The sequence below is a fragment of the Rhea pennata genome, chromosome 1 (genome assembly GCF_028389875.1).
Source record: "Rhea pennata isolate bPtePen1 chromosome 1, bPtePen1.pri, whole genome shotgun sequence".
In the NCBI taxonomy this organism is placed as follows: Eukaryota; Metazoa; Chordata; class Aves; order Rheiformes; family Rheidae; genus Rhea; species Rhea pennata.
Window position 1 is genome coordinate 104,239,162 of NC_084663.1, and position 12,916 is coordinate 104,252,077.

Here is a 12,916-nt window from a genome sequence, read left to right on the forward strand (position 1 = left end):
TGGGCAGAGGAAACAGACAACTGTTCTTCAGCCTACTGAGTACCATTAGCTTTGAGTCATGGTCCTGCTTACAAAAAAGACGGATGCCTCTTTACACCTAGTGTAGCAATTTAAACCTGTGAAGACTAGATAGGCCTGTAAAGTGCAACCCAGTTAGAATCTGCCATTCGTGAAGGCTTGTTGTGGTGTTTTGACACCTACTTTGCACAAATGTGAGCGACATCACAAGGTGCAAGCTCATGGAAGATCAACTGCATTAGAAATGAGCACACATGAAAAGTTTTGGTTTAACTGAAACCAACAAAATAATCTAGTTTAACAGTCCAACTTACATCTGTTTTTGCAAGTTTCAACGCTGTTCTTATGCCACAGGAGAAAACGGTTTGAAATGGTTACCCCTAAGGGTGATCCTGCTTTTGAAGGTCCTACTTAACCTTGTTGGGCAACAGTTCCAGTAGCAGCCCTACCATTCAAGCAAGCTGGAGCTAGGAAGAATGAGAAGGAGGCCCCAAAACAACGGGAGAGGAGTTCCACTTGAACAAGGCAGGCCCTGGTCCAGGGAAGCACTTCTTTTTAAGCAGATGAATAGTGCCTTACCAGTCAATGGAACTTCTCCCACACCTGAAGCTAAGCATGTGCTCAAACGCTTAGTTGAACTGGGCCTCGGGTCCTGAAATAAAACCTTGTAGTATCTGGTATCCTACTGTAGTTAATGCAACTTGCTGTTTCGACAAGAACCTATATTTTTGGTACTAAACTGAATGATTTCTTTTGCCAGCCTTTTTATAAGCGTACATTTTGAAAGACATGAATATCTTGTAAACCTATACTAGTTTTCAATGTGTCTAGTAGCACCTACCTGGTTCTCTCAAACTACCATACTATATTAACATATTATTGCATTTTCCACAGATGGGTATGGAGTGAACTGTAAAAACAAGCATGCAATCACATCAATGCAGACTTATTTCCTTAAAATGTCGTACTGTATATGATTTATTATGTTAACACTCAACCACATCATATTATTTATGTCTGTATATTTTGAAAAAAAGTGCTGCTTTGACTGACGTCACCCTTTTTTCTTAGAAATTAACATGATAAATGTTTCAACAAAAGCAATTAAAATATTCTAATATTGTCCTTAAAAGGTTTGTACTCTTCTGATAAATAATCTGACACAGCACCTTTATCTTCCATTTTACCATACTACATGATGTCATATTCCAAACTCTCCCTTCCCCACACAAAAATAATATCCCAGGAGAAAGTCCTTTATAGCAGACCATCATGCTTTTAGGGCTCACAAGTACAACAACCAGAGAGAAATACTCTTTTGTCAAAGGTGCAAAACTTAGGAGGAGGCAAACTCCATCTAGACTAATTTGCATCCTCCAGTGTAGAATCATTACCAAGAGCTGAGATGGTAACTTTTTTATTTCATTGGAAGAAGAAGTAAGCCAGTGGGCTTACAGTGTTTTGTTGTCGTATTTAAGCGCATGTGATTTGTCAGCTGTCAATTACACAAAAAATTTCAGAAATAATCCAAACAGAGACTTTCACTGTGGAGCTAAAAGCATGGCAGGAATTCTCTATCGTTCACGGTGACATAAGTTTGTACCTCACAAAATGCATAGACAGGAATTTAATATAAAGAATTAGTCCATTTACTGTATACACAAAACATATATCTTTTGTTTTAACACTTCTATTTTTTTCTCTTTTTTTTTTTTTTTTTTTTTAACCTTTTTTTTTTTTTTTTGGCAAACCAACATAAAGAAGCAGCTCTGGAACTGCCAAATTAAAAACTGAGAATTTTAGCAACTTAACAATATTTTTTAAGGATAGTAATCAAATGTGGTTGTAATTTAAAACCTGAGGCTGTGCACTGGTTGTTAGCTTAAAACTACCTTTCCATATAACATTGTGCTTCCATTGTATAACAAAGAAAAAAATTAACAAGAACTAGAAAAGTTTGCTGCTGAACAGTGCTAGGACATACAGACAGAAAAAATACTAATACATGTTGCCTACTGAGAATATTGATTTGAGTCATATCTAAAGGGATATAATGGACATTAGAAAATCTCACTTGTGACTGACTTAGCTACTGCCAAAAAAGTTAAATATGTATCAAATAATGTTTAACTGAATTTATTATATGCACTATATACAGATACTAAAATGTCTTGCAGTTGTGCCCCATGAACACTTCAAATTTGAGTTGACAGGTGAGTCCATGTGAAGCAAATAAATTATAAAAACAGAAATTACTCAGAAAGACCTCTAATCTTTGTGATCCCAAAAAGCAGTAAAGGGCAGGACAAATTTCTGTCAAATGAAGCACTACTATCTAACTTTGCAGAATCTGGATAGCTATTCAGTACGATTTTACCACTGAAACATGGCACTGTTGTCAAAGTACCATTTAAAACACCAGAACAAAGCAAAACTAATCAAAAAAACCCCAGCGGATTGATACTTCTTTCCCATCAAACCCAAGCATACAAGAAACTCTACTAAAAAGCTTTCAGTTTGTGTTTCCTAGGGCTTATGTCTCAAAAATTTGCTTTTTGAGTTATAGACATGTATAAAACATTCTTTGTAAACCTCTAATCTTAGACTTATCCTTTAATGTAAGTAAATTAGGTCCTTACCTAATAGTATTTGTTATAAATACTCTATGACATACTGATATGGACCATGATAAAAGAAAGTTGGAAAGGAAGAAAGCTGCATAACATTTAAAAATGTAGAAAACTTGGATTACAATGATGATTAACATTGTTAAGGCTGTATATTCAAGCACTGTATGTTAAGAGAGCAGTGGATATGAATTTAGGCAATAAGAAATGTCCTGCTTTATGTATGATACTGTAATTATAGAATGATATTGTCAACAGCTGATCGTTGGCATAAACTGGCTACTTATAGCAGGTATGCGAGTTAATAAAGATAGCAGAAGATGGCAGAAATGAATTCTGAGAAATGATAGCCAGTTTTCTCCAGCAGTCAGCCTGATAAGTAAAACTCCAAGATTCTAGCTTTGCATCTAAATGAAATACTCCTTTTTCTCCTCTGCATTGACTTGGCTGCCTTCTGCATTGATAATGGCTGTGTCGGCATCAGGTGCATCTTCAGCTCCTTTTGCTTCATTTGTTAAATATGTTCCTATAGAAAGCAGCACAACAGGGAAAAAAAATTAGGATTTTTTTGGCTTTACATTGCATTGTATAAAGTATATTTCCAACAGTGCTCTAATTGCTTCATGAATGGAGTAACATGCAACTTTAAAAAGTTTTAGTATGAATGATATCAGTATACACAACTTTCTAATTTGTTTAAGAAATATTTATGGCATTAAAACTGATAATCCAAACCATCACATCACACAAATTCACATATATGCATGATAAATGAAAGAAATATCATGAGAAAAATCCACTGTACCTAAACGCTGTAACAGGCAATTATAGAATAAGTGATAAAACGTGTTGGATATTTCATGGTTTAGCTAGCCATAAAAACAAACCAACACTGAAGATTTAGATTTTCATTAAATGTGTATTTAAAAAAAATTACCACTAATTGGTTTTGTATTTCTATTTTTCATGATCTTATCCATATTTTAATTTCACAGAATTGTATCATTGTCATTTCCAAGAATTACAAGATAGAGGTAGCTTCATTAACTGAATCCACTCATGATACATTATCACAGACACTTTTTATGCTAAGTTATGTAAGTTCGGGATATGAATAAAAAGAACTGTGTAGAACAGCCAATTTTTACTTTGTGAAAGCATTTTTTATGTTGGCGTAAGATGCATGTTATCATTCAGGAAGAAAAGAAAAGCAAGAAAGACACATTTTCATTGGTTCATTAAAAAACTATTTTCTTCCTCATACAGTCCTGTTCAAATTAAAAAGATAGACTTATCAGCTTCTGTCTGCTAGCCATAAGATTATTCTATTGAAAATGAGATTTAATGAGTTAATACCAACACTAATCCTCCCTTCTCTTTTTCAGGACTGGCAGTGGAGAATCAACCAAGACTTAACAACTGTTCTACAACAGAGATTTAGAGGTTAAATCTCTGGAAATTATTTTGGAATTAACTAGGCCAAATTAGGATCATAGAGAGGTTTAGTCAGTCAGGGTTACTCCACCCCTGTTATCGCTAATAGTAGAGAGGATTCAAAATGAAGGGAGCAGAATTCCTCTGCCAAACCTCTGAATAAGGATAAAACTTGACCCATAAATTAAATCCTTATTCCAGCAGAATCATTAGTAAAACTGACATTAATTTGAAAACCCACCATCAGTATTTAATGTTATCTTTTAAATACATATTGAAAGTATTAGCACAATTTATGACAATGAAATGTCTTGTTTAGTCAATTGTGTATTCAATTGTTCTGGCTTGATCTACTAGTTAAAATTATGAGGTCATGTAGTGAAGTAATTACATAGGAAGCCAAGGGCTAGAACCCTTTCGGCCTCTCTAAATCACTGACTCATTAGATGACCATGGGCATGTAACTAGATATCCTTTGTCTTAGTCCACTGTAAAACTAGGGAAAAATCAGGGACTTCACTGACGAGCAGATTGTGAACAGGGCTGTGCTTTGCATATCATTTAGCAGATGAGGAAAGGCGAAAGGGAAATGCACTCCACCATGAAATTATGCCTTGCTTCCAAAAGTGATTGAACTTCCACTAAATCCATCCTACCTTTATGTCTTGCCAGGTATCGACCAAGCAGAATTATAGAACATAGCGTTACAAAGACAACTACAGCCACTATTCCTCCTATAAGAGCATGGTCAGGTCCGGTCTTTCCAGCCAAAGCATTAGGATCTAGAGGGAGAAACAAACAAACAAAAAAACCAAAAGTGGTCCTACACAGACAAAAATTGTCAACAAAACTCACAATACCAAGTTTTATACTGATCATCCTGAAAATAGGGCATTTTCATCTTTAAAATTCAGCATGGCTATTCCCATTTTTGCTACTGCTATCTTATCAACAACATAACACTGCTTGTATTCCCAGATTGTTAAAGCCCTGAGGACATCACAGTTATGAAAAATATTACCTTATTCTTCCTTGGCAGAGGTTATTAAATGGGAAAGGTTTCTGGTTTTGTCCTCGTCATTTTACAACTGAAAACCTGGCCATAGCTATTTATAGAAGCAAAAACAAGGAACTGAGAATTGGGGATCAGATAGCATCAGCAGAATAGTGTCTGCATAATACATAATTTATAGAACTGATTCTCAGTAGGGAACCCTTATACATTCTCTTCCTCTCTTTCCTATCCTATTGCACCAGAAATAAAAAAGCAGATAAAGTGCAGCCTTGCCAAATTCCTCTGCAGATGGCTGAGTCTGCATGAATTTGGTCAAACAAAGGTATCAAGCATCCTGAAAGATCATCACTCAGTCTCAGGGGTTAGTTTGTGAATTTACTAGAGATATCTGATTAATCCAAAGTGATCAAGCTGTAATAGATGTAACAATGTTTTACCTGTCATTTTACTAACTCTGCACTGAGTGTTACGGCAACTGTCAGATTTAAGCTTTCTGTGCTGGTCATTTGTCTTTTCTGTTGTCTGCTGCTTTACAAAAGTTCCCAAGAGGCAATCATGGGAAATGACACTACTTAGAGGTGAGTAATTCCTTGGAGCTTTTGAACAATGAACCAGCCACCACTGACTGTTGACTCATCTGAAGTATGCAAAAGGGGAAAAAATCAATCTAACGATCACGGTAAAATTTCTCATCTTTTTTGATGAAAATGCCTCTGCTACAAAGTAATAGTAATTCTTTCAAGATGCTATTAGCATGTTCCCTATGTAGCAATCAGTCTACACGTACTGCTTCAAGGGCATTTCCCTTGTAGGAATTGTTTATATTATACAAATAGGCTGCAAATAACTTCTCTGCTTTGCAAAGAGAAAGACAGGAAAAATATTTACACAGAAAAGAGGCTAAGTCCAAAGAGATGCCTAAAGGGCTTCTAATAATGGCTAGAAAGTGAGGAAGTGTGATCCTATGATCCCATGATTACACTCTTCTATGCTGACCAGATCACTATACTATTTAGGTAAGTTATGTATCTACATACACAAATACATACATAAAAGAAAATCATTTATAGAAGCATTATATAGATTAAATAAAAGATTCTTGTTTTCCTCATCCTTTTGCAAACTGTTAAGCATATTGAAATAGTTTTTCAGATTTGCTGGAGTAGGGAGCCATATGACCCACTGTTACAGACACAGGCCTGCTCTTAACAGCAACCAAATCCACGAGGCATGACTTCTTCACCCATTGCAGGCTTTCAGCACTCCCAGCTGTTTCTCTTCTGGCTGCTAAAAGGATGCTGGGGAAACTGGCCACAGCACTTCTGAGGACATGATGGCAGCCTCAAAAGAGCCTGAAACACCTTATGAAGTCAGCTGTGCCTGCCTTGTCCTCTGCCTCCATGAACCTCCTGGCATAGTGCCCCCATCAGTGGCACTAAGCTACAGATGGAGAAGTGGTCCAAGAGTGTATCGGTTCCTTTTTGGTGACTAAAAATAACCTCGAGCTCTGTGCACTGGCAGCCTTGTGGGGAAAAGAAAGAGGGCTGAAATCTCATCCTCCCAAAGCAGCACGGAGCCCGCAGCCATTATTCCCCGAGTCTTGCAGAGGCTCTGGTTTCCAAGGGGAGTAACAAGGAGGTGACAGCTCACTTGAGAAAATGGAAGGTGACAGCTGCTGTAGGGTTTATGAAAGGTTTGTCAGCCTGCTTGAGGCATCTAGCAAATTCCTCCTTCTGCAGTGCCTGTAACAAAGTTGCTGTGAACTTGCTCCCTGCAGCAAAAAGGCAGCACCAATTTGGGCACTAGAGCAGCAAGGTCCCCAGGGCTGTGTGACCTGCAGGAGATGCTCTGCCCCAACACCAGGCCAGGAGCAGCATGAAGACGTTTTCTCACTAAAAAGTAATTCCTGCTAAAATACTGCAAGTAAAATAAAAGAATGAAAGGGGATATTATACAGATCAATATCCTTCTTCACAGAGAGTATAATTCAGAGCCTAACTTCTAAGGGTTAGCAGAGCTCTTTGACAAGAGGCATTTTTTTGGAAAGCTGATTGCAGTGTACGTTCTTAGCTCAATACCCAGATTTACACATACCTCCTCTGTGAGCTTTAATAAACATTACAGATAAAAATCCTCACAATACTCTGAGATGAATATGTCTCTATGCTTTTATCTTCAGCTTCTTCCCTATACATAGCTCCTCACTCCTCCTCTGAAATTCCTGATGCAACAGATTACACAAAGTGACCTAAATATATGGTTCCTGCTACCTAGTGTGGATTAATGAGATTTTACTGTTTCTCTAGGTTGAAATTCTTGATTAATTTTAACCATTCATTGAACACCAAAATATTACTGTATTGATGGCAAAATCTCTTAACCTTGACTATACCAAGATATAACCAAGATTATATTGATAATCTTAATAGGCAAATTTGTCCAAGAATAAACTTGTATATGACACATTACCACTATATCACCACCTAACTACTTATCTGTTAAGAGAGAAAGGAAAGGAAGGAAGGAAGGGGAGGAAATAAAGATCCTCAAAAAAGCCAAAATTTTCTTAGGAAACATGAATACTTTCATCTTCAAATGACAATCTGCACAGCATAAACACTATTATGGAAAAGTGCTCATTCTTCTCATATAAAAATAATGTTGACATTAAATATAAATAAGCTCTACATTATACATACAGAGTAATGCACTGTATTTTTGCCATTCATGAAATGACCTGAGCCCCAAGAGTGAATTACGGACCTGGGGCTATCTATCATCTTGTAAGTAATTACTGTGTCAAAATGTGCCTCAACAGCATCTGAAAGATAGAAATAAAAGGTTTGGTGATCATAATATTTTGTATTTAGACTATCCATTGTCCACTATAGAGTAGTGGACATACATACATATTTATTCAAGTGTTCTTGGCATCTGTATTACCAACTCCCATTAAAGTTTGTAAAACTGTTAAGTGTATATGTGGCTAAATGACCCACAATTTGCTTTCCAAATAATGCAACAGTATTCAGATTATTTTTAGATTCCCATTATAAGCTTCAGGAGATTTCCCAGATAAATCTCATCCACACACACATATACATGCAGTGAATGAAATTTTAATAATTCGATTGTACGGTAAGTACTCATACACCAGCTGTTTCCAGAAAGATTTTAATTAGACTGTTCTCTTTTTAAATATAGATTGCTTTTAATGCATGAACAAGCAGCTACAGTAATCATGGTCTGAGACACTGAAATTCAAATTTTGTTATCAGATCTTCAAAGATCAGTTCCTTTTGTTTGTTTTATTTTACTCTTTGATGGGACTAAGGAAATCTTATAGCAAGATAATGATACAAAAGCTCAAAAATATTTTTTGTGTGTTTTTGTCCTAAATTTAGGAAGTCTCTTTAGAATACTAATTGCTGATGCTGTGAAGTTGCGTCCATTTTCAGCTTCTGGGATTTGCCCTGATTATTGTTTGTTCACATACTTAAAAAGATAACATGCATAAAATGACTCAGAGGAAAAAACTGCATCATTCATTAAGAAGGAAAATATATCAGACAAACCTTAGATCTATTAAATAAGTGCATATGTGCAATTTCTGACCTGATGACAAACTTTTAGAATGCAGAATATTTTTATGAGAATTCACACATTAATTGAGCAGAGAAATTTCTGCACAGTTTTTCCATTCGTTTGCATAAAGCAAATGTTAATTATGCATCTAATTTCTTTTTTTTTTCTGCATAAGTTTCCTTCTTATTCAAGCATAGCTGACTTCACTAACCAGGCTGTGTGAAAGGGTCAGCTAACCCAAAAGATGAGCAATGGTAGAACAAGCATATTTGTGACCGCTGAAATGGTGGCATAATTTAGGGAATATAGTCAGGTAGTCCCTTTTTATTAAGGTAGAAATTGTAAAACTTTCTTAATGTGTATTTTTGGCTCAGGTGCTAAAGCAGAAAAGTTTAAAAAAAATATCACTTTGAATATAAGATGTACCCAGATTTAAGGAATTCAAAGTAACTTGAACATTTTTTCTGGAAGAAAAAATTGAAATAAAGGCCCTAATTTGCAAATGGGTTTAAACAACACAAAATACATGAAGCAAAACTATTATTCATAAATGACTGTTCTTTAAGACTGTGAAGAGAATAGGGATGTCCCATCCCTCAGACAAGCGCTGAAACCATCAGCTGAGAGTCACTTTTGCTGACTTCAGGAATAATCTGTTGCTTTAGCAAAGTGGAACTGTTCCAGCAAGAAATCCTGGGGAATGGCTCCACATTACAATCCAGGTGGCAGTAAAAACTCTTCAAGTGATTCCTGCCTTTTCCCCCTTCTTCAGGGGCTGGTTATTACTCCCCAGTGCAGTTTGCCCCCGCATGGCAGTTTTGCTAAGGCAACTGTTCAAAGGTCTAGCTCAAAATAACCTCAGTGAAGTAATGTGTATTCGCAGATAGGGGAACCCAAACAGCATGAAAAAAAAAAAAAAAAAAAAAAAAAAGTTCCTTCATCATATCTGAGGAGCTGTTAAGTTTTTGCAGGTAAGGCCAGGGCAAGAATGAGTGGATTCAGTCAGTGAAGGTTTCTGGGGAAAATCTAGCAAGGAATCATAAACCACAAGATATCTGAACCTGCATTACATTTAAGTGCCTTAGCTAGAGGACTTATAAAATACAATATAATTATAAAAATACAATCTTAAATTAGAAGGATTCCCCATTGAAATCCCTGCATACTTCAGCTTGGTGTCCTAAGGGGAGACGACCTGTGTGATCATGTTCTTTTGCTCTGTTCTAATTACTTCAGACCCGCTGACCAATTTCAGCTAATTTTAAGGGACAGTAAAAATCTCAAGATCATTGCTTTCCTGTAACTACTCCGAAGGACAGGCTGCTGAAAGAGCTAACTCATTTTTTAGGCAGCAGAGAACCCACAGGAAGGAACACCTTCAAGAAAACCCCTAAAGGAGACAAAAGCGCGAGTCAAAATCTGTGCCCAAGAATCAATTTTTCAATAAAAGTTTCTTTCTGCTGAGTTCTTTGGTGTCTAATAAGGAACAGATCCCTTTTGAAGCTCTTCACATGGTTGGGGGCATTTATAACCCTTCTCCCCACCCCCCAGCTTCCCTTCCTCGCGCCACCTACTCTCCCTGCTGTCTCCTAATGGGTCAGTGCACACTGCAGCATTTGTGTAATTCAGTTAAAAAGTCAGTCAACCATGAGGCACAATTTCATTGGAAAGCAGGGAAGGTTTTTTTTCATTTGTTTGTTTTTTTTCCTGCAGCTCATGGAGTAAACTTGTTATTTTAAGAGGCATCCAGGCTAAAATCATTTACCAGATTCAGCCATATGTTCCATATAATTTTTGATGGTCCCAAAAATACAAGCTTTGGAAAAAGAAAAAGAAAGGTGTGTGTGGGGGGGGGGGGACAAAGGAAAGAAAGCAAAACCAAAACCACTTGACGATTACTCCAGCTTCAGTAGAAAGAAGACTAAAGTAGGAACTTACTTCAGAAGTATGGATAGGAGAAAGGACTGGACTAATAGCTGTGATAGCTGACGAGGTATTTGATGCAGGATAAGCAGCAGCAGTGTTTTCTGTGATAAATGCAGGTAAGCAGAATTTGCCCATGTCAGCATCCTAAACTTTAGGATCCTAAACTCTAAACTTTGATTCCTCTTGCCTAGCCTTGAGTGCTGGAACAGGTACTTTTCATCTCTTTTTGTAATATACCACTATACCACCTATATAGATGTACTTGAAACTTGTGAAAGTATTGTGAAGGGGGAAAAGAAAGTTTTTGCACCTTCATTTAAATTGCAAAGAGTAGCTGCCCAAAGGGGCTGGTTGTGAAGTTCACTGAAAATGTGTTTTGTTATTAACCAGTTTTGAACTTAAAATATGTAACAGGCTTCTTTTTCCTTCAGTGCCTGAAGCAAAGAAGAACAAAACAGTGAACTAATATGCAGCATATATATACTTCTATTTTAATAGCAGAACATCATTAACCATAGAGAAGACAGGCAGAAGAAAAGTTTACTTGTAAACCTTCAAAAGAATTGATAGCCTTTTCACCTCATATTACTGCAGTGGCACTTTTGGCACATTTTGCTTCTCAGTGTTTTTTTTTTTTTTTTTTTTTTTTTCATAGAACTGAATTATATTATACATTCCTACTAATAAAAGCCCACATCACAGGAGAATAAAAGTCTCACACTAATGTTTCGGGAGCCGAATCTACAGCTCCTTTTGAGAGTTCAAGTTGTGCCTGTGAATCAGAGATTTCTTTCACTGAAGGAAAAAAACAAATGTATTCTGTAGTGTATTCTTAAGTGGCCCTTATCAAAGGTAAGTAAAAATATTATCCATATCTATTTATCTTGAAAATGTATTTTTGCAAACATAATACGAGGGTGAGCTATCTACAATGGTTAAACATGAAGAGGGTCCTTAGAGCCTCGTTCCAGATTTTGTCCTGTGTCTTATTTCATTGACACAGTTTTTTAAAGATCTTTTTCCCTTAGTATTTTTTAAAAAGATCCAGTTTTCTGAAGGGAGCAGTTTCTCTGATTAGAACACATAGCAGACTTATTGACAACATTGTATTTTTGTCTTTCAGTAACGTCATTGATTGCTCCAGACTTTTCCTGAGAGAGAGAAAAAAAAAGAGCTAAAATCTATAAATTTTTGCCTTCATTCTGCTTTCTGTAGAGCATAAGAAAGTCAATTCAGAGCCTGAGGAAATATTTGCAGCCTGTCCAACTATAACTAATGGCTACTGAAATAGGAGAAGGTGGAGAAACAGACAACTGGCACAGATGATGGGAGAATATCCCTGTTAAAAGCTACGGCTTCGAGTGAGTTGATTGTGGTCTGCAACACAAGAGGCAGATGATGTCTTAACTCTGCTTCTAGCATTTTAATTTTTGTTCTTCTAAAGATCCAGAACACTCAATGCCTCCACAGCAGAAAACAAAGCAACACAGACTGAAGTTTGCAAACTTCAGTTTACTAGACATAAAAACCCTACATGAAAATCAAGATGTATGACTTCTCAGTTTGTGAGATAAACTACATTTCTTAAGCGTCATCTTTCCTCCTCACAAAACATAGGAGGATCCCTGCTCTTCCTGGTTCTCCTCATCACAAAAAGGACAGACTCCAGCTGGAGTAGGTGTGTGCTGGTGTACACCTCCTCTTGCTGTCTTCAGCAATTAACTGCCCATACAAATAATGAACTGATCTCTAGTTAACACAGGGAGTGGAGATACCAATGATTTGTGCTATTCCTTTCCTTGAAGTACCTTGTACTTGTGGCTTTTGATAATTTCCTACAGATTTAGGTTTATTAGAGGGAATATGGAACTGATTTGTGACTCCTTTTGGGAAGGGGAGTGTGGAGTCCATGCTCGGGACTTTTCTGTGCTAGGCATCCATTGCTGCCTGCTGTCACAGGGGGTTGGATCCAGGCAATTAGATGGTCTCTTCCAGCCTTATTTTTCACATACCATGAAAAAGCAACACATTATCATCACATTTATACATCATAAAATATGGTGCGATTGTTAAGAGAATAATCAAAACATTTTAAAAAGTCATTCTGCTAACCTAGAGAAAGTCCCAATAGCTCAAGACTACTAGAAAGCAGTATAAATGTTTCTACTATGACTTAGCTTTTATGGTATCTTTTATACAAGCTCCCTCAAGATTCCTTCTCAGAGTTAACTAGTACAACTGCAGAGCTCAATTAATAAATATTACCTCAGGTGCCTCAGCACAAGGAGGTAGCTGTGCTTTCAATTGAGAA

At 36.7% G+C, this 12,916-nt stretch overlaps 1 protein-coding gene across 2 annotated transcripts in view; it reads right to left on the bottom strand.

Annotated features, from left to right (window-relative positions):
• Positions 1–1,767: 1,767 nt before the first annotated feature.
• Positions 1,768–12,916, bottom strand: part of CADM2 (cell adhesion molecule 2) — a 664,728-nt gene continuing 653,579 nt past the window's right edge. For both annotated transcript variants that reach the window (XM_062572942.1, XM_062572932.1), the window contains 2 exons: positions 4,736–4,861; positions 1,768–3,171 (listed from right to left, as the gene is read on the bottom strand). In XM_062572942.1, the coding sequence (XP_062428926.1) occupies positions 3,053–3,171; positions 4,736–4,861 (245 nt within the window). In that variant the 3' untranslated portion in view covers positions 1,768–3,052. The remainder of the gene's footprint in view (positions 3,172–4,735; positions 4,862–12,916) is intronic.